The 23,823-nt window shown below is 37.3% G+C and overlaps 1 protein-coding gene across 3 annotated transcripts in view; it reads right to left on the bottom strand.

The window, feature by feature from the left end:
• Positions 1-23,823, bottom strand: part of dlg4a (discs large MAGUK scaffold protein 4a) — a 146,417-nt gene that overhangs the window by 72,764 nt on the left and 49,830 nt on the right. For 2 of the 3 annotated variants that reach the window (XM_039662424.2, XM_039662423.2), the window contains exons 2-3: positions 9,047-9,208; positions 1,056-1,112 (exon numbers count right to left, since the gene is read on the bottom strand). In XM_039662424.2, coding sequence (XP_039518358.1) covers positions 1,056-1,112; positions 9,047-9,208 — 219 coding nt within the window. Of the gene's footprint in view, positions 1-1,055; positions 1,113-9,046; positions 9,209-22,089; positions 22,272-23,823 lie in introns of those variants that run through there. The other variant, XM_039662420.2, reaches the window with a different exon arrangement.

Below are 23,823 nucleotides of genomic sequence, written 5' to 3'. Positions count from 1 at the left end.
GCACACTGCCCTCTACAGGAGGATATAAGGCACTACATTAACTCAGAGAGAGAGAAAGATGGCTCAATACACTGAAATCAAACGAAGATGTTTCTCTCAGACTCTTTTTCTCCTCCAGTAACTGAAGGAACATTATTAAAAATGAGTATCTGACAGTGTTGATTAGTTGATGCATTTAACTTTGTTTTAATAAATCCTAATTCTCGCCATCCAACACAGTGCACATGTGTTTGAGGAATATTTGCATCATAGCAGATCTAGAAGGAAACAACATTGTTCCAGGCAGATATATGAGCTGTCAGAAATAATAGGCAGAAACTGCAGAGACAATATACAGTCAAAGTACCTGTGTATGGATAGTGTGTGTGTGTGTAAAGTTGATACTCTGCAGCAGAGTGATGAGTTTGCAGATGTGGGTCTGACAGCTCAGAGAAAATGATGACTTCAGACGGCAGAGAAATACCATATAGAAATATGAAGGAGGCAACTGTGAAAACAACCTGACATTGATGCAATACAGAAAAAAAAAACTGTGTAAAATATTATTTATCTTACAACGCCATCTTTGTTTGCATCCATTTAACTTTTAACAACAATATCTGTCATTTTTACTCGTTGAGTTTTGATGTTAAACTAGTTTTTCTTCATCATCAGTGCGTAAATTCACATGTGTAAACGGTTAAAACACCAAAAATCAAGATGTAAACTGAAATTATATTTTTTTCTCCTCAATAACTATAGTATTTTATTTTTAAACATACATAATCTCATAGAATCACAAAATAAATGTATCAGCATTCACAATTTCTGTTCATAAAAAAACCTTGAAAACAAACAGCGTTGTCATAATTACAGCAGAAATAATGTTGGAAATCGATTGTGTTGGACAATGACGGGTCTTTGAGTAAAAAGATTGGTTGGGTGAGATATTTTCCAAAGTTATAATATTCTGATCAAATGGCATGAAAAGGATGATGGAATGATCACAAACACAAGAACACAGGTGCAGTTCAGCCTCCCGGACAGCAGGGGCAGTGCAGCATTAGTGTGCTTACCAGTGTGGAGACCGCAGACGTGTACAGAGGGGTCTGACCAGAGGACAGCAACACTGGCTGTGAAAGAAACAAACAGGAGAGGAGGGCGGATAACTCAACAACAAAAAAAGCATTAAATAAAAGCCTTTGATATGTAAGAGCAGGCGTATTTGTAACTTGAATTTGCGAGGTTTCCGGTTATACTTCTAGCTACTTGCTGATGAACCAGAAGTCTCGCTCATTCACAGAAAATGTTGCAAAACAAGGTGGATACAAATAAAGGGATAGTTTTTCTCAAAAATATCATCTTCTGTTGAACACAAAAGTAGATATTTTGAAGAATAGCAGATGGTCCCCATTGACTTCCATAGTAGAAAACGAAATACAGTGGAAGTCAATGGGGACCAACTACTGTTCTTCAGCAGAAGAAATAAATTCATACAGGTTTGGATCAACTTGAGGGTGAGAAAATTATTTTTATTTTTGGGTGAACTGTAAACATGCATCATAACACATTATAAAGCACTGAATCTGCTATCTACAGCAATAATATAAATATACTTAAAGGAGTATTTCACTTTTCAACAAATTTTTGCTGATAATTTACAGACCCCCTTGTCATCCAAGATGTCCATGTCTTTCTTTCTTCAGTCGAAAAGAAATTAAGGTTTTTGATGAAAACATTCCAGCATTTTTCTCCATATAATGGACTTCAATGGGAACCAAACGGTTCACGGTCCAAAAGACACTTTCAGTGCAAACTGTTCAAAGGGCTTTAAATGATTCCAGACGATGAATAAGGGTCTTATCAAGCGAAACGATCGCTCATTTAATAAATGAATAACAAAGTTTAAGTTTTATAAGCTCAAATGCTCACCTTGCTCTGTTCTGTGATGAGCGTTCGTGACTCTCCTGTTCGAACTCGTTCATCAAAATGAACGAATCTTTTTCCGATTCAATTCGTTTGTTTCGTTCGTTGAAAGAACCAAATGACTCGAAAAAAGATTTGTTCATTTTGATGAATGAGTTCGAACAGGAGAGTCACAAATGTGCGTCACAGAACAGAGCAAGGCGAGCATTTGAGCTTATTAAACTTAAACTTTGTTATTTATTTTTAAATGATCGATCGTTTCACTTGATAAGACCCTTATTCATCGTCTGGAATCGTTTAAAGCCCTTTGAACAGTTTGCAGTTTGCACTGAAAGTGTCTTTTGGACCTTGAACCGTTTGGTCCCCATTAAAGTGCATTATATGGAGAAAATCCTGGAATGTTTACATCAAATTTCTACTGGAAAAATTCTGAAACTATAAATATTTTACAGAAAATGCTGCAAATCTATGATTGATATTACAGTATCTGATATTTTTAAAGAAATTCCCAGTTAGTGTTCGCTCGTCTGAGCTCACTGAAATATGGCAACCGCATCCCATTAAAGGCTCTGAACTGGGAAACGGATTCCTAGCGGATGATCGACACTGACACAAAAGTCCTGAAGTTTGTGCATCTCTAGGATTGGGTGTAAAGTAGGAAACAGGAAAGTGAAAACAAAGCCAGAAAGTGAGGAGGTTTTTAAATCATAGTTTTCTTTATGACAATTAAAGTGAACGTGGAGTGAATTTGTGATGTGATACACGTCACTTAACGCGGATCCACAACAGAACCGGAAGACAATAGTAATACAATGCTGAATAAAGTCATATTTTTTTGTTATTTTTGTCCCAAAATGTATTTTAGATGCTTCAAAACATTGCAACTAACCCACTGATGTCACATGGACTACTTTGATGATGTCTTTATTTCCTTTGTGGACAAAGACAGTATACCGCACACACATTTACCAATGAAGCTCTCGGACTAAATCTAAAATATCTTAAACTGTGTTCTGAAGATGAACGGGCTTGGGACGACATCTTTAATGACATCATTTTCATTTTGGGGGGAACTAACCCTTTAAATGTGTGAGAACCCTGTTCTTAAAACACCAGCGCTGTTCAATGCTATCCCAGCAGAGGGCGCTGTTGTTCAGCTTTGAGTGATTAAACCGCTTCAGGTATTGCTTCGCCGCATGATAAATCCTTTGCATGTATGAAATGCTGTGGTTTCCAAAAATAAACTGAAGATAAGAGCTCTCCACACGCAGATGGAAATCTCATATTATTACACATTCCCTGAAGCTTCAGGATGATGGCTCACTCCTTCTGAACCCCTTGAGATTCATCCCTGACCCAAATCCATCCGGAGAGCTCCCAGAGGAATGCGTCTCATTTTCTCCAATTTCCTGCTCCTTTATTCACCGATGCATAAATACTGTCAAACACTCCAAGTTCAACAATAAAAATATTACTAATTAAAGAAAACTTAAGACATTTTATTAGATAGATCTCAGTCTAACTGGATTGCTCTGTCAAATATTTTACAAATTAAAACTGACCATTGCAAATCAACCAGTCTTCAAGACTGTTTCCACGCTTGTTCTAACATTATAAAATCACTTAAACTCGAATATTTTGTGCATTTATTTAATAATTTTGGTGTGTATCCAAGTAATAAGTGAGACTATGTACAGTCAGCCAGTCATAATTGCAAAATAACCCCTGATGACGGAGCGACTGCACATTACAGTCTCCTATAATACGCTATGGCTGAATTCTTGCTTCTGATTGGTGGACACACATTGATAATAATTGATAAAGTCATTCCTTTAACTATAAGTAACTTTGCAACATCTAAACAAACTCACATTAGAGTATTAGTACACTCTGAAAAACGCTGGGTTGTTGTCAAATATGGACAAACCCAAATGTTTTGTTGAAAAAAAAAATGTACAGTTGAAATTGGGTTAACCCAACATTTGGGTTTGTCCATATTTAACCCAAATTTGGGTTAAACAACCCAGAATTGTTTAGAGTGTAGACTGTTAGGGTTTGGGTTAGTGGAATAAGTTGATGTGTACTTGTCTTGCCACATTTACACTGCAGATATTGATCCTCAATAGTGATTTGTTGACTCTATAAGATTTTTTTTTTTGACATTTTTCTTTTAAAAGTGACCCATATCCGGTATTTTGTAGCATTTACACTAAACACTTGGCGAAACAACCCAGGGTAGACGAACTGACTCGAAAAGGATGTAAAAACTGCGTTATTTGCAAATGCACGTGCTGTATCCGGTTCATATCAGATTTATTTACACTTATGAATGAGGCCTGAAACTGATCTGAGAATATCAGAATTACAGGTTCATGGGTCATATATCCGATCTGTAATGTAAATGTGGCGAAATAGTCAGTAAAAACTCTGTTGTCGGATCTTCAAAATAAAGTGTAATTTGTAGAAAATCTAAAGTGGACCTTTGAAATAAAAGATTAGTTTTAAAATTCTTATTAGTTAATTTTTTTCCCAGTTGATATGCACAAATATCACACTCATCACATTTTAAAGAGCAGTACATGTTGCAGTAGTTCCTGAATCAATACTTCAAGGATGTTTGCCAATATAAGACAAAAATAATCCGAATTTGAAGGTTACTTCCAAAAGTCTTTTGCAAAAGGATGCGCTATTCCAAAAGAAATTAACATCATTATATTAAAATGCTGTTGTTTTTTACCCTGGCCAAATTCTAAGGCATTTGCTAGGTATTTCTATGCTTCTCAGGTCTTTGTGAGAGACTTTTTCTTCTTGATGTTTTTTTTTTTGGTGCGTAAAACATGCGGAAAACATGACTTGATAATTTTTAGATTATATTTTCGTTCTTACATGAAACATTTGGAATCGACTTGATATGACTTGATATTATGACTTCGACTTGATATGATGCTTCTCTGATTAAAAAACTATCACAGAGAAAATAAATCAATATCGAGGCACATAATAAATATAGCATCACAAGGCTGAAAACACAATGTTGTTTCCATATTAATAGTAAAATTTTTGTTTTAGAAATAATGTCTATGTTGGACTTTGTATGCGTTTCCTTTCACTAACAGAAAAAAAAACCAAAAGGCATTTATTAGCTAGCTCATCATATTCAGATCAATGTGCTGCGAAGCTTTTGAAGAGATACACAATAATCTGTCTTTGAACTGGTTGAATAATAACAGGAATAGCATAAGGAGACATATAGGAGATCTGATGTGTCACATGACCACATGACAGTGTGTGTGTGATGCATGTGATAAATATACAGCTAGGACATAAGGAAAAATAAATATACTGTACATCTTACATAGGATCATACATCCCATATCAAGATTACACTACGCAACATAAAAATTAAAAGGTCAGAAATTAATAACTACATTCGCTGCCCTAGATATTTGTTTAAATACAAAATAGTAGTGGTGTACAAGTGCACGGATTGAGCTGCATCAATTATAGAATATAATAATTACTATAATTATATTATAATACATACAATTGCGTTATGTTTTTGAAAGCACACACACTTTCCATGTTGAATTATACAGTTTTAGTAAGCATTTATAATCAAATAGGCATACTAATGAGCACTGATAATGATTATTTTGATTTGTTGTGATATTATTAAAGCTCTACAGTAAAGCTAACCAAGCGATGTATGAGGATGTTTGCGTGTTGTGTTTCACAGGCATGTTTCACATGAAGACAGATGGTACTACTGAGAGAGAGAGAGGAGTGGTTAGGTTTCTGACCTTCAGTTATCCAGCCAAACGCCCTTGACACACAGAACACAAGAATGTAAATGAGCTTCACGCTAAAGTGATTTGACACAAATCATATTAGCCAAGTGCTACGATGCATAAATAATAACATATGTTACACGTGTTTGTATGTTTCACTCTAGGTAGTGGGTTATTGTTCTGGCGTGGACACTAATATGATGATTGAGTTAAAAATGGTGGCTAGTGTCCCTAAAGCGTGTTCAATTATTTATATTATATTATATACAAACTTAATATATATAAGGTCATTCGTAATGTCGTAAATATATTGTGTGTCAGTGTTTTGGGAAATGTGTTGTTTTCTTCAATCTCTCTGTTTATCTCTCACATATATTTGCATACAGTCAATGATTCTGATTTTTCTTTTTAAAGAAGCTTTTCTCAAGTGAATACTTTTACTGAAAAATTAAAATATGTTATTATTATTCATGTCATTTGAAACTTTATTATTCATGTCAGTGTTTTTGTATTTTTTTTTTAAGAAATTAATACTATTATTCAGCGAGGATTCATTAAAATTTTCAAAAGTTTCCATTTCAAAATGTCTGTTTCAATTAAATATTATTCTTTTGACCTTTCTATGTGTGTGTGTGTGCTTGTGAGTATGTGAGAGTGCGTGCATGATTGTGTGCGTGCTTGCTTGTAAGAGTGTGTGTATGTGTGTGTGTCATGCAAAGTGAACAGCATGTACCACATAAATATACATTCAGCTAGGAGTGTTTGGATGGGTCTGATCAGCCTACACACAGCAGAGGTGTGCAGAACAGACACACACAACATGACTCACTCTCTCTCTCACACACACACACACACACACACCTACTGAAACCAAGGGAAATGGGGAAACCATGCAGGGAATGAACACAGAGGTCAGACGGAGACACAGTAAGACACGAGTATTAATAGAAGAGACGAGGCACTGAGAAATATAGTGCAGTAGACCAGGGCATGAGTGTTGAAACACACACACACACACACACACACACCATACAATGAATCGATTACGTGGATAAAAATTGAATAACATGAACATTTTCTCAAAGACAATGAGAACAGAGTTAATACACACACACACAACCGCAGATAAGCTAAACTGAATATGTATTTTGATGAGTTCTCTTAACGTCACAATCGTTTCTATAGAAATCCAATGGAGAGCAAAATAAGTTATTAATAATAAACTGTACTCAAGTGTACAAACAGCAAATATGACTAAAATATGCTGTAGTTGCTCAAAACCAAGTTATCTGAGTTATGTTATCCACATTAATTTTCAGTGTTGTTTTTGTTAATTAACGCTCATTGAAATAAAGTTGAAAGTATATATATTATATGAAAAAATAAATACAAATTCTTGGCAACTAACTGAAATAAAACAAGGGTCCCACTTTAGTGTCTTTAACTACTATGTACAATTTAAATAATTTGATACAATGCACTTATTGTGTACTCATGTTCTTAAATTGAACTTATTTAAAAAATACCTGCATGTAATTCATAATGTCCTTAAACCGACACTTAAAGCAAACCGTGCCTAAGCGCACCCGTATCTCACCGCAATAGCAGCATCAACATCAACACAATAGACCCCTTTTCAGTTGGTAAACATGGTGACGTTTTTTGTGGGCGGAGCTTAGGTGGAGGCAGAACAATCCCTCTGGCCGCTTCACTAACGCTAGTTAGCAAGGATCGTTAGCTTGTTTTTTAACAATGACTGGAGAAAATCTGATATTATCTTAATGTGTAAGGTCACTCAGTGTACAGGGCCGCGATTGTTATTTCCAAAAGTTATCTTTAAGGGACGGAACCAGATTGGCCGACCTGTAGCCGCCTACACGCTCACTCAATGCATCGATCTGACAGGATTAACGTACGTTACCTCGGTTGAGTGGCCTGACTTCTACACCTACCTTATAGAGAAAACGATCGTAAAGAGAAACTGAGGCATATAAATCTTTAGATGCCTATATGGTCCTGTACAAGACTTGTGTGTACGATCCGCAGTTCTGCCGAGACCACGACAATGTAAACAGTGACATTACAGTGCGATTTTAATGATGTGAATATTTTCTAGAAATAAAAATTCCAGATACAGCATATTCATTTTTCATCAATTCTTGCACCAAACAGCACAACAAGATGACATTTAATAATAGTAATAATAATTTAAGCTCCTTATTATGTAGCCGAATCTGTGCTGGTTTGCGTCGGCCGCCTCCAGTTTTCACTTTGTTTTGCCTCCAGCTAGCACCGTGTGACGTAACTGTGACGTCGGCGCGCAAAAGGGGTCTATAAGTACACTGAACCTAAGAAAGAGTGACCAAAGCTCTAGTGGAAAAAATGACTAAGATTAAAACTAAAATAAAAATAAAGGTTAAATAGAAATACAAAAGCACATTAAAAAAATACTCAAACTGAAAATATACAATCAACGCTAATTTAAAAATGAACAGAAACAGCTTATAAATCATACTAAGTGCTGTTTTTTGAAAATGTAAAACGTTTTTGGTGATGGGATTGGGTAGGATTAGGGGTGGGGTTAGGGATCAGGGGGCGGAGATGGGTAGGATTAGGGGTGGGGTTAGGGATCAGGGGGCGGAGATGGGTAGGATTAGGGGTGGGGTTAGGGATCAGGGGGCGGAGATGGGTAGGATTAGGGGTGGGGTTAGGAATCAGGGTGCGGAAATGGGTAGGATTAGGGGTGGGGTTAGGGATCAGGGGGCGGAGATGGGTAGGATTAGGGGTGGGGTTAAGGATCAGGGTGCGGAAATGGGTAGGATTAGGGGTGGGGTTAGGGATCAGGGGGCGGAGATGGGTAGGATTAGGGGTGGGGTTAGGGATCAGGGGGTGGAGATGGGTAGGGTTAGGGGTGGGGTTAGGGATCAGGGGACGGAGATGGGTAGGATTAGGGGTGGGGTTAGGGATCAGGGGGTGGAGATGGGTAGGATTAGGGGTGGGGTTAGGAATCAGGGTGCGGAAATGGGTAGGATAAGGGGTGGGGTTAGGGATCAGGGGGCGGAGATGGGTAGGATTAGGGGTGGGGTTAGGGATCAGGGGGCGGAGATGGGTAGGATTAGGGGTGGGGTTAGGGATCAGGGGGTGGAGATGGGTAGGATTAGGGGTGGGGTTAGGGATCAGGGGGTGGAGATAGGTAGGATTAGGGGTGGGGTTAGGGATCAGGGGGTGGGGTTAATGTTCTGCAGTGAGGACCATCTCATAAAACATGGAAACCAAATGTGTGTGTCTGTGTCTGGGTGTGTAAATGTGTGTATGTGTGTGTATGTATGCGTGCGTTTGTGTGATATCCGTACCTTTATTGGTGAGATGTGTGTGTGTGGGGCGTAACTGTGCATGGAGTCCATGGCCGCCAGGTTCTTATCGCTCATGTGAAGCATCTCGGCGCTCTTGCTGTGAGCCAGGTGGGCGGGGCTGTGCTCCAGGGGCGGAGTCTCTTCATCCTGATACCGATATTTCTACAGCAACAAGACAGAAAACAAACTCAAACTTAATTCTGAAGCTCTGCATTTATGTTGGGTTTCACGAAAAGTCGCCAAAATGAAAAGCTGAATAGGAAAGTGACAAGTAATATACCGGTACACTAATATTACTGATTTAATTGCACCGAAGCTGTCGGATGAGAACAACATTTGAATCGATTATTATTGAACTGAATTAAATCAAAATTGAACTAAACTGAGCTGAATAATAACACTATTGTATTCTGCATTACAGCTAACAGTTATTTTCCTGTTTATTTTGAAACTATCTGTATTGTATGAAGCCCTATATAAATAAAAACATGTGAAAAACCTATTTCTACAAACTCAAAACAAATGAATATTTATTTGGCACAAGACGTGACCCTAAAGAAAGTTGCCAGCCAAAAAACACTTCCGGGTTTATCGAGATGAAACATCAGCACATAGATCAACACCTACTTCTTCACCATCACCTTTGTGGCATGTCCATTGGCGCTTTATTAATGTGATCAAGTGATATAGAGTGATAAAACAGTATCACTGGACTAAAAATAACATTACCTTCCAATGTAACTATGTGAATGTCTCAGTAGAGCGTTATTTGTGTGTTTGGTTCATTTCATCATGGATTCTTTGGTGAACCAGTCACAATCCGACACAGGCTTTGCAAACACTGACAGTAATGCCATAAACTGTCTTAAAGGGATAGTTCACTTTTCTCCATATAATGGACTTCAATGGGGTCCAACTGGTTCAAGGTCCAAAAGACACTTCCAGTACAAACTGCAAACTGTTCAAAGGGCTTTAAACGATTCCAGACGATGAATAAGGGTCTTATCTAGCGAAACGATCACTCATTTAAAAAAAAGATAACAACAAAGTTTAAGTTTTATAAGCTCAAATGCTCACCTTGCTCTGTTCTGTGAGTTCGTGACTCTCCTGTTCGAACTCGTTCGTCAAAATGAACAAATCTTTTTCTGAGTAATTTGGTTCATTCAACGAACGAAAAAAAGACTATATATATGCACTCGGAAAAAGATTTGTTCGTTTTGATGAACGAGTTCGAACAGGAGAGTCACGAACGCGCATCACAGAACAGAGCAAGGCGAGCATTTGTGCTTATACAACTTAAACTTTGTTGTTGTTTTTTAAATGGCAGCTCGTTTCGCTTGATAAGACCCTTATTCATCGTCTGGAATCGTTTAAAGCCCTTTGAACAGTTTGCACTGAAAATGTCTTTTGGACCTTGAACCGTTTGGACCCCATTGAAGTCCATTATATGGAGAAAAATGCTGGAATGTTTTCATCAAAAACCTTAATTCCTTTTCGACTGAAGAAAGAAAGACGTGGACATCTTGGAATTGCCGGGAGTGAGAAAATTATCAGCAAAATTTTTTTGAAAAGTGAACTACTCCTTTAAAGGGACCATCAAAATAAAGCAAAATCCTCAAAATCAAAAAGTCATTTGTAGATTTTATTTTATTATTTTCCATTTCAAGTAGACAGGAGCTGTATCTGCATTACAACAGTTGTCCGGATGTGCTGCCAAGATGGCCACCAATTGAAATGACTTTGTATCAAGATCAGACAGAAGCCATCCTTCAGTCTCACCAGAAATGAGAAAAGAAGGGAGAAAGTGGGGGTTGAGGGGAGGTAACAGTCAGCAAGATCACATTACAATGAGCCAGCAACACCACAATGACTGAGAGAATGCAGGAACTGACCAGTGCAAACAAGCCAATGTAAAGATAAAATGAACATAGAATATAAAACAGAAGTAAACAGGGAATCTTTTCAGGGAATCAACCTACAAAATGTTTTACTTGGAACGGTCTCTGCATTTAAGCTGTGATACAAGTATGAATATTTCAAAAAGCTTTATGTAACCTCAGTCCTCCTTTTATCTTAATCCTGCCAGTTATTCACAAAATGTTGGTTGTGCTTCCCAGTATTTCCGGTTGTTCAGAATCTTTTATAATAAGAGACAGTATCAGCTCCATATATGCAGGTAGAGCAGATTCTGTGTCTTAGCGCTAGATTATGATAAACATTTTACAAGCTTTATAATCTAATTGCTGAACACATGCAGAAACACTTTTGGCGGAGGTCTGACGTCCTTGTGTTGTTCAGCCTGAGGGTGGCGCTCTTTTGTAGATTGCAGGCACGCACATAAAGCTATCTAATATAGCCTAAATGTAGTATTTATTGCCTCTGAATGACTTGTTGAGGAATTCACCCTTCACAGGGAGATTGATTGACAGACGATCTGACCAATCATAATCTGCCATTTTTGTTCTTTCCTCAGTCGAAAAGAAATTAAGGTTTTTGATGAAAATGTTCCAGGATTCTCTCCATATAATGGACTTCAATGGGAACCAAACGGTTCAAGGTCCAAAAGACAGTTTCAGTGCAAACTGCAAACTGTTCAAAGGGCTTTAAACGATTCCAGACGATGAATAAGGGTCTTATCAAGCAAAACGATCGCTCATTTAAAAATAAATAAAAAACTTTAAGTTTTATAAGCACAAATGCGAGACTTGCTCTGTTCTGTGATGCGCGTTTGTGACTCTCCTGTTCGAACTCGTTCATCAAAATGAACGAATCTTTTTTCGAGTCATTTGGTTCATTCAACGAACAAAATTAACGAATTAACTCGGGAAAGGATTTCTTCATTTTGATGAACGAGTTCGAACAGGAGAGTCACGAACAGAGCAAGGCGAGCATTTGAGTTTATAAACTTAAACTTTTTTTTTTTTAAATGGCAGATCGTTTCACTTTATAAGACCCTTATTCATCGTCTGGTGTCGTTTAAAGCCCTTTGAACAGTTTGCAGTTTGCACTGAAACTGTCTTTTGGACCTTGAACCGTTTGGTTCCCATTGAAGTCCATTATATAGAGAAAAATGCTGGAATGTTTTCATCAGAAACCTTAATTTCTTTTCAACTGAAGAAAGAATGACATGGACATCTTGGATGGCATGGGAGTGAGTAAATTATCAGCAAAAGCTTTTTTAAAAGTGAACTACTCCTTTAAAGAGCCATAAAACAGTATTTATTGTTTAAATTTATTTGCAAAAGAACAAAATTTGAAAGTTGAGACTTTGATTCATTTCAAAAGTAACCTGGTCTGTCGGCCCGTTGTCAGTCCTTTTGCTCTGCGATGTATTTTTCACTGTGTGAGAACATGATGTGGCGCGAGAGAGGCGTGGCTTGTCAGACATAGCAACAGTAACTAGGGGCCGGGTCTTTGCAAACGGCCAATTCCGGTGAGGAAAAGAAACTCATTTCTGTTCTCAGAACAAACATAACACAAACACAACAGAACCATATATAGAGGCTATTTCCATTAGCACGTTTAAACTTTCTGTCAGTCTACATCAGGTCAGTATCTAGACTAACAGAAACACATATACATTAGGAAAATGTGATTTCTCAATTCATAACTGTTTTACAGTAAATGAATGGGGCACATGTGTTACTTTAGTCACTTTCAACTATAAGAGCTAATGTTTTAAAAGATTTTTCATTGAACACCGCCAGTGGCAGTGCGAGATGTGGTGTATTCTCCGCGGGCGACTGATGCTGTGCATCAGACTGCAGTGAGCTCATAACAAAACCCTTGTGGGTAATAAATAACAGACACAGAGGAGAGGGAAAACTAAAGCATACTGTACGTCACAGCGTCAAGAGTGATCCCAAACACTCTGCACACAACTGTCTGACACATATCTATTCCCAGCATGCACCACAGAGAGCGAGAGAGACTCTGAAGCGCAGTTCTGCAGCACAGCCCACCCACAGTCTGCTCACTGTACGTCTGATGCATAATGCACAGGGGAACGAAAAGGCAAATGCATACTCCAATCTAAGGTTTTAAAGTTTTGTGTGTGGAATAGAAAGTACTTAATAATTTTGCACAGACAGAAATTCTAAGTCGCAACATATACACTGAAAAGAAATATGATACTTTGGATCAAATAATTCAAAAAATACTTTTCTCAAATTATATTTATGCTTACATTTTGATGTAATATTAATCAAATACAATTAGGGCTGTGAAACGATTGATCGCGATTAATCACATCCAAAATAAAAGTTTGTGTTTACATAATATATGTGTGTGTAGTGTGTATAATTATTTGATATATCTAAATACACACATATGCATGTATATAATTAAGAAAAATGTGTTATTAATATATCAAATATTTATAATCATGTATAATATAAATTTTGTATAAATATATATAAAGTATATACATGCAAATATTTCTTAAATGCATGTGTGTGTATTTATATATACAAAATAATTATACACACTACACACACATATATTTTGTAAACACAAACTTTTACGATTAATTAACGATCGATTAAAACACGATTAATTGTTTCACAGCCCTAAAAAAAAGACAAAAACATTCATACAAAGTAAAAAGATTTGAATCAATATATTTTCTTTAGACATAAGCCAAAATGCCTGGTCAATATAATATTTCCGATTTTACAACATAATTTCACCATAAACAAAAGCTTAATTGACAATTTTCACTTATGATAAAACTAAACACATTTCGTTAGCTAATGTTTAATTTGATATATTTACTGTAAATAAAGACCTAATCTTTATTGTAATGTCTTCTTAGAATATGCATATTTTTCTGTTACTGTATGCACTAATAAATAAAAACAATAATAAACATAAAATAATTTCTACAGTGGGTAAATGAATGTGTTCAGCACGTCAAGCGAAAATGTCATTTAAATTAAGTTTTTTGTAATTTTTTTGTACGTGGTGTGTTATTAGATTTAAAGGAGTAGTTCACTTTTTAAAAAACTTTTGCTGATAATTTACTCACCCCCATGTCATCCAAGATGTCCACGTCTTTTTTTCTTCAGTCGAAAAGAAATTAAGGTTTTTGATGAAAACATTCCAGGATTTTTCTCCATATAATAGACTTCATTGGGAACCAAACGGTTCAAGGTCCAAATGTGAGTTTCAGTGCAGCTTCAAAAGGCTTTAAACGATTCCAGACGATGAATAAGGGTCTTATCAAGGACCCTTCAGGTCATGACTCGAAAAAAAGATTTGTTCATTTTGATGAACGAGTTCGAACAGGAGAGTCACGAACGCTCATCACAGAACAGAGCAAGGCGAGCATTTGTGCTTATAAAACTTAAACTTTTTTATTTATTTTTTAAATGAGCGATCGTTTTGCTAGATAAGACCCTTATTCACCGCCTGGAATCGTTTAAAGCCCTTTGAACAGTTTACAGTTTGCACTGAAACTCTCATTTGGACCTTGAACCGTTTGGTTCCCATTGAAGTCCATTATATGGAGAAAAATGCTGGAATGTTTTCATCAAAAACCTTAATTTCTTTTCGACTGAAGAAAGAAAGACATGGACATCTTGGATGACATAGGGGTGAGTAAATTATAAGCAAAAGTGTTTTTTAAAAAGTGAACTACTCCTTTAAGAGAAACTGAACAAAACCATTCTTACCGTGATTTTTTGACGAGACCAATATAAAAATGTTCTTTAAATAAATCACATGGTTGTTTCATTTCACATACGTTTTCTGTACATTCATTTGAGGACCAACACTGTTCATTTGTTTTCTACGGTGCATCTTATTGTGGTCTCAGTGATTTCAGGTAAACTGCACATGGAAATATGGATAGACACTTTACACATTGATCAAACTCTTCCTGTCTAAGCGAGTCAGAAAAACCTACAGAAAGAGGACCGGAGTTCACACCAAAGGTCGAATGTCTATTTGAGACTTTAAGTCTTCCTTGTTGTCTTTATGAAACCACAACGCAGTGACTCATCTCTGATCACTCGTTTCTCGCAAAACCAGGCTTACATCACACCAACAGATGAGTTTATATTCTAATATTAGCCATGTGTTTCAAAAGATGGCAAATACAGCAGTGAAGGGGTGTTTCACAGTTATCCGTAATTCCCACAGGAATAGAGAGAGCGCACCGGTTGACACTTCACCCCAAACCTACTGAGGCTTGGCTTACATTACACGTTTCCTGTAATCTAAAAGAAAGAAGAAGAGATCAGAGGTTCAGGAATCAGTATACCACCAAATATAATACGCACACCCCCCATATTCAATGATTTAGGGATTGATGATCCGACACAGTATGGATTTCATTACATATTCTCATCATTCTTTTGAGTGTATGGGAAATCTGTGGCAGGATTCACACAACATCCTTAAAGTGCCACTATTATGCTACTTTAAAAGGTCTTCATTTGATTTCAGAGGTCTCCTAAAATAGGTTTACATGCATCCAAACCTTTAATTTTCTCATAATAAACAATGCAGCATCAGCTCTTTTCTCAGTGTCTGAAACGATTCAATAAAGGATTCGGTCTCTCTAAACCCCGCCTTTCCGAGAGCCTGCTCTGCTCTGATTGGTCATAAAATTAGCATATCTGAATTTCAGCTCTTGATTTTCCTCACACTTGATACACAGTGATCCCGAACAGTGTTGTGGTGTTGGCGCAGTGGATGAGACGCATGCTTTTGGTGTGAGAGACCCGGGTTCGACTCCACTGTGACACCAATGTGTCCCTGAGCAAGACATTTAAAGGAGTAGTTCACTTTTAAAAAAAACTTTTGCTGATAATTTACTCACCCCCATGTCATCCAAGATGTCCACGTCTTTCTTTCTTCAGTCGAAAAGAAATTAAGGTTTTTGATGAAAACAGTCCAAGATTTTTCTCCATATAATGGACTTCAATGGGGACCAAATGGTTCAAGGTCCAAAAGACAGTTTCAGAGCAGCTTCAAAGGGCTTAAACGATTCCAGACGATGAATAAGGGTCTTATCTAGCGAAACGGTCAGTCATTTCAAAACTAAATAAAAAAAGTTTAAGTTTTATAAGCACAAATGCTCGCCTTGTTCTATTCTGTGATGCATGTTTGTGACTCTCCTCTTTTCGAACTCGTTCATCAAAATGAACAAATCTTTTTTTTGAATCATGACTTGAAGGGTCCTTGATAAGACTCTTATTCATCATCTGGTGTTGTTTAAAGCCCTTTGAACAGTTTGCACTGAAAATGCCTTGAAATGCCCGTTTGGTTCCCATTGAAGTCCATTATATGGAGAAAAATGCTGGAATGTTTTCATCAAAAACCTTAATTTCTTTTCGACTGAAGAAAGAAAGACATGGACATCTTGAATGACATGGGGGTGAGTAAATTATCAGGAAATTTTTTTTTAAAAAAGTGAAACTATAAACTTTTGGTATACTCGTCTTAGTTAAGGGAATAACATAGTTTAATATGAAAAACCGGTGGAGTATCCCTTTAAGCAATTTCTTGTCTCTCAAAACTGTTGTTGCACTACATACTGTATCATAGTTTTCTAAAATTGTGAACTCTTGTTTTGATTTCATTGTCAAACATAAACAGCTTTTTATTCGAATTTGGTGTATAAATGGCTTTTGTAGCTGTGTGGAATCTTAACGCTGGCAGACAGAGCGAAATTCATCCAACATCATTTATTATTCATGGAGACTTTTTGTGAAAACCTGATTCTGCTTTATCTGTGTGTGTGTGTGTGTGTGTGGTTCAGGTGTTCTGTATGTTATGGGGACAAAATGGCCATGAGAAAATCAGCTTATAAATCATACAAAGTGATAGTTTTTTTTTAAATGTAAAAATGCAGACATTTTCTGTGACGGGCAGGTTTACACTGAGGGGATAGAATATGCAAGAGATGCACCGATCAACCGGCCAGGGACCGGAATCAGACGATTTTCCGCATGATCGGCCCGGACCGGTAACCGGAGTCTGACATCTTAGGCCCCATTTACACTGCATGGTTCAAATGACCCAAATCCAATTTTTTCCTCTGATGTGGCACAGATCGGATATGACCGCCGAGTGAACGTGTAAGCAGGAAAAAAAAACGCATCGATTCTGAGTTTCTCAGATCGGATTCAGGCCTCATTCATATGTGGTAATAAATCGGATATGTGTATTTGCGTGTACCATGTAAGCAGACAAATCGGATATTCCCCAGTAAATGCGAGTCGTACAGTACGTCAAAAAAGTCAAAAGAAAAAAGAAAACCCCTCTGCTCTTGACTGAATAACCTTAACTCTAACTAATTCTTAGCTTTAATCTGTATTTAATTTTTACAATAAAGACTATCCAGTGTTATTTTGTATTTTATTACTTTGATTTCTGTAGTATTTCTGACTGTATAACCACCTGTAAAAACTTAAATCCCTGTGTATTACATTTCTCTCTTTATACTAACTAGTGCATTTATTTGTGCTGTTGTTTTAAATTAGTTTATTTGCTCTTATTTTATTGCTGTCTTTTTACTTGTTTTTGATGAAAATAAAATTTTGTATTGAAGAAAAGTAGATTTTTGTTTGTATTGTATATTTCTGCCGCGCTCTACGCCTCATTCGCGCCACAGGAATTGTTTACGCGCGTAACGCGTCTTTGCATTGAAATCACTTGCGCCAGATGCTCTGTTCGTGTCTGGTGTGAACCTGTGCACTGTGCACCATTAGAACAGCGCGTCAGCACGTGAATGACATGTTTAACCAGCAAGACTTTGATGCACATGCAAATAATGAACTGTTGTGAATTGCAGTGTCTGTGTTTACATGTGATGTGAATGTGCGTCACACGGTATGTTGAGATAAAGGCGTCAGAATTGAACTGATGGAACGATACTACAATATTTTTTTCAAAAGCAGATCGTGGAGACATCATCGTACACGATCAAAAACCTTGATTATCGCACACCACTAGTTGGAACTTAAGTTTAAGTTGCTGGCGCTCATGCTTCGCCAAAGTCCTTTTATTCAAGTCCTCCCACTCGGCCGCCATCTTGGCAGCTATTTTGGACTAACAAGACCAGGCTCCTATCTAAATGAATGGGCAGAGAGTCAGAACTGCACTTTCACTGGTCACCAGGACATAAAAACTGCATAGAAACAGCAGTAAAATATGATAAAAATCGCTGAAAAAGTTTGATGACTTTGCCCCAAAATAAGGTTTAAAACACCTTTCTCCCCACAGGTTATGCTTTTACACTCTTAGAAGAAAAGGTTCTATATGGAACCTTAAAAGGTTCTATCAGCGCTACGTATTTAGAACCCCTAAAAGGTTCTATACAGAACCCTTTTTTAAAGGTTCAATAATAAGAACCCTTTAGTGTTTTTTTGTAATCCGGATAAAGGTTCTATATGAAACCTTTTGAGTTCATTCATTATCATTTGTTTTGTCCTTTCCGGATTAAATATTTCATATTATTGACAAACAGCAAGACCCTAAAATGTATTTATGAATGCATGTGAATGATCACAAAATTCAAGATATGGGGGTTAAAAAAATGTCTATATTTATATCATTTTATGTAGTTAATCAATATCACACGAAAAGTGCCATTTGAGTTTTTCTCCTCCAAAAATCAGCATGATTAAAATGTTTAATAAACAATCTTTTAATTACAACTACCAAATGTTGCAGAATAATGTAATACATGAATGAATAACATGTGCCAAAAGGTTTCTTTCTTGTCATTATAGAACCTTTTTCGGCCGATAACGACATTGTCTCGATATCATCGTGCACCCCTAATCTCCAATTGAAGCTAATAACTGCCCTACAGCATATATCCTTTGAACGCTGTCATATTTGTTTTCTGATATATCACTAAACACAAAAATCATAATGTTTTATGGTAGGGCCAGTGATAATGTTGTGAAATTGCCAGCAGAAACTGTTCAGTTCTGTTAGTAAATATGCTTTAAATGGACCTTGCAACATAACAGACTGATACATAATAGATGAGGGTGAATACTTTCAGAAGAAACTCTATAGGCTATATCAATATAATCAATATATGAGACAACATATCACAGCACTATCTGAGCATGTGTTCAGTCTGATGCTTTTCTGTAGAAGTCTAGCTTTCCTTTAGTCTGCTTGTTCTCTATCCTGACATTTTTCTCTTTCTATAGGAGGAAATTCGGCGTTCCGATTGTAATGTCATCTAAACTATGAAATAACACAAATGGAATACGGAAATTAATTTTCATATATTTGAGCGTTTTCGAGCTAGCCATTCTTCGTCTAGATTCAGAGCAGCTGCTAAAATTCATGAAGCTTGGCACAAAAATCATTTTCTCTTAAGCTTCTTTGCAAAAAAAAAAATCATGCAGGGTACAATTTTCTTCCAAATAAGCCTTATTATAAAAGGGTTTTTAATGAGAAGCATTTTATAGTGTCCAAAAAATTCAACTAACAAAAAAGATCTTGTGAATGTAGTGAATACAGTTAGACATAGAAAAAGAAAAGTGAGAGGTTTGAATGATCAGATGTGCAAATGTAAAACACATCTCTGTCTTTATCAGTGTATTTCATTCAGTCCCAGTCCTCTCCACGCCATCATGTTTCCCAAGGTCATCATCTCAGCCACTATCCGTGTCTCAATCTATTCCACAGGAAGTATCGACCCTGCTCGAATCACAGCGATCTGACACACGACAAAACTGCAGCAGATCACAGATCATCCAAGCACATGCACACAAATCTGCTCCAAGTAGTCAGTTCACACAGTCAAACTGCTTATATAACGCATGGAAAATGTAGAAAAGATCTGACAAAGTTGGCCGATTATAATATGTAATGAAATATTCGTCGCTTATCGCGGTCACAGCTGGTTAGGAGAAAAACTCTGATTAAGATGGAAAAGATACGCTTTATTGTGTGTTGTGGCATCGTGCGTATGTGTAACAAGGAGGGAACGTTCTCAGTACTTCACCTACTATTGTGGCAAGGTCCTTGAACAAACATTCTTCCAGTTACATTAAAGGGATACTTCACCTCTGGAGAGATGAATGTGTATTTAAAATGGGTCATTTATGTAGAAGAAATGTGAAATTATTTTTGAATTTGGAGCTTTCTAGACTGAGAAATGTATTTTTTGGCTTATGTGGAAGAAAGACAACAACTCCCAGAATGCACTTGCTTCGCAGCCCTAGGAGGCCACGCCTACCGGTAACAGAGCGCAGTAGTTAAACAACAAGTCTAGGCTACTAGTGAGTCTCTGCGATGAGTCTGCCCGAAAGATCGCCCAAAATGTCCGGGATTGGGCGTTTGCGTTTTACAGTCGCCGTTCATCATGTTTACTGTGGCGAGCGGGACGAGTGAGGGCCACGGGAGAACATCGCGAGGCCGGTGGCGTGATTACCGATGAGAAACACCTGTGAGACGCACCGGTCTCGTATCTCTCACGAATTTTCTTAGCAATGTTAAAACGCACATCAACCGATCACATGTTTAGCGTTCATGTAAACACTACATTCAGATTCACCAATCGGAATGAATTCGGTTAGATTGAAACAAAAGCTGTGCATGTAAACAATGAATGGCGACTGCAGAAAGCAAAAGCTGAATCCCGGACATCGACGGCCGGACATGTCCGTGAAAAAGAGGATGGTAACCCCTACTACTCAGCTTTCTCCACAGAACAAGAGCCTGCTAGCTTAGCTTCCAAACAAAGATGGCCGACACTATGTGTTCATTCTGTGAGTGAGATCGCCCTCTATGGGCGGCTTGAGGACATGCGGGACAGACCCGACTACTAACTGTAGTCTTTAGCCTATAGACAAAAAAACCTCCGATGACGCAAAATGACGATTTTTGCTTGATCGGAGGCAAAAAAATACACAAATCTCTCGTCTCAGGGGGATATGAGAGTGGAAAGCACGGTAATTCGAAAATACTACAGGTTTTCTACTAATTCAAAGCTTAATGCTAAATCCTGAAGTATCCCTTTAATAAAACATTTAACGTTATCTGGGGCCTGATTCACAAAGCTATTTTAGTGTATAGTGTTAGACAAGACTAAAATTTGCTCATAGCTCAAATTTGCTCATGTTTCACAAAAATAAAGACCAAAAAAATTAGACAACCCCAGGCAAGGTCTAAGACTCTGTTACCGTGGCAACCAGCAGTAACAATCAGTCACTTTACAAACAGCCGAAAGAAAAAGAAAAATTGCCCAATAGGAAATAGTTACAGCTGTAAATTTCCTCAATTCAATTAACCAGTGTGATAAAACATTACATTTGAACACTGTGTGAACTGTGATGGAAGCAGTCGGCTGTGATACAATATGGCGAAGGTTCATTTTAGTCCAAAGGTTACACTGTGTTCTAACAACATGAGTATTTTCGAATTGGGGCAAGTTGTCACATGTGTGAAATTGTATGCAATGAATTACAACAAATAAAACACGTGTGACAACTTGCCCCGATTTGAAAATACTCGTTGTATCATGCTTCTATGTATGTTTTGTCTTGTGCTCTTTCTGTGTTTTATAACTGTTTTATTGTTTGCATTTAGCTGAAATGCATTATGCCATTTTTCTTCAGATCATATTTCATACATCTTCTCCCATATACTGTAGTGTGCACATGCACCGCAATAGCCTAACGTTAGGTGGAAATGTGCAATAGCTTTTTGCATTACTCTTCTCTTCACGTTCACACTGTGTTTGTTTTGTGCTCGGCTCTTAATAATGTGTTTTAGAGATATATCGATCTTCCGATGTGAATCTGCAAAGAGACAGATGGCTTTCCATGGCATCCTGCCACACACTGTACAGTAGCACTGTGGAATAGGCTACAGTAATGTACAGTAGCCTATGTCACGAATACCATGCGCTCAGTCGCAAACACACGTCGCTTTTTCATTCATAATTCTCAAATTTCGTTTCATAATTGGGAGAATTCTGTCACTAACATGATATCGCCTTTCTGTCACCCTATCCACACGAAAACCGAACAGAAACGGGCGCGTGCGCGTGCGCGCTCCCAGCTTACCTTACACCCGAACATGAGCGAGAGCGTCCGGTTGCTACATATAAGTTTACACTGGCACATCACCGGAGAAAAGCACTTGAGGTTCCTCAGAGGAGGGGACATCACGTCGACACCCATAGACACTAAACACACCGATTACCGGCTGCCCGCGCTCCGCTCAGCGCGTGGCCAAACACGAACCGTGATGAGTCTCGCGACCGTGAGCGAGCAGCGCGGTGTATTCAAATTGAGAAACGCCTCCCGATCTCTCTCTCTCTCTCTCTCTCTCTCTCTCTCATCATCATCATCATCATCAAAGCTGCTGATGACTGATCATGAGTGAACAACGCCGACCAGTGGCGTCACATTAGATTGAATATGTGATTCTCATTTAAAGGATTCGTTCCCCCAAAAATAAAAATTCTGTCATCATTTACTCACCCTCAAGTTGTGTCAACCCAATATGAGTTTCTTTCTTCTGTTGAAAACAAAAGTAGATATTTTGAAGAATGTTGGTAACCCAGTTGACGGTACACTGTCCGAAAACTCCAAACAGTTGATGGTCCCCATTGACTTCCATAGTATTGAAGTGGGGACCATTAACTGTCTGGTTACCAACATATCATCTTTTGTGTTCAGCAGAATAAAGAAATTCATACAGGTTTGGAACAACTTGACTGATGACTGAAGTTTCATTTTTGGGTGAACTGTCTCTTTAAGGACGCTTTGGCGTGATCAAATAAAAGACGATTGTCAAATCAATGCTAATGGAATTTCTCTATATTGGAAATAAATCGTGTCACTGTAAAAATCTAAGTAAATAAACAAAGATTATTGTATACCAATAAGTTGAAGAAAAAATACTACTGCACTATTTAGCAGCATGTCATGTTTAATTCAATGTTACTTGCTAATTATTTATAAAAATTTACTAGCAATTTCTGAGAGAAAATTGTTTCAAAGTAAATCATATGGAAATAAATGTTTGTGCCACATGTTTCATGTATTATGGGGACTTGCATAGACATAATGATACAGTATAGTTTGAAATATACAATTATACTGTATATAACTTTACTGTAATATAACAAATATTTGGATATTGCTATCTTTGTGGGGACATAATGTAGGGTTTACTGGAACCACACACACACACACACACACACACACACACACACAGTAACACTTTAGCACCAGTACCCCCATAATAATGATTCATGAACGTCTCACCGAATTATTTCGAATACAACAACTGCAGATGTAAAGGTCATTACAGTTTTCCTGAATAGCTAAAAACACATTTCTTGAAACGATCACTGAATTTCTCAAAACCTCAAACACAAAACCACATTTTCACCATTCAGAGAACCTCTGACTCTTCTGGGAAAATCAAAAAACATTTTTTCTGCTCAAAATCAGATCATACACACATAAGTCCATATTATAAACACTACAGACCATTCATTAAACTCTACATCAAAATCCAAAGCATGTAGTTAAAGAAAAACAGTAACAAAGTTTTGCAATTATGTAAAAAAGTATAGTAATGACAACTTACAATAGTAAATAGTAAGGTGATGGTATACTGTTGCACTGAATATTTTATTGAATGTCTGTATATTCAGCTCTTGCATACTGTGAAAATATAATATATAATATAAATATAAAATAAATACAGTGACCCAACTGCAAAAGCCAAAAAGTTTACAGTAAAAAAAAAAATCTAAATGAAATGCATGTTACAGTCACTCCGAA

Source organism: Pimephales promelas, chromosome 4 (assembly GCF_988280905.1).
Source record: "Pimephales promelas chromosome 4, fPimPro1.hap1.1, whole genome shotgun sequence".
NCBI lineage: Eukaryota > Metazoa > Chordata > Actinopteri > Cypriniformes > Leuciscidae > Pimephales > Pimephales promelas.
The sequence above is the reverse complement of the archived record's forward strand: the minus strand, read 5'-3'. Positions and strand labels throughout refer to the sequence as shown.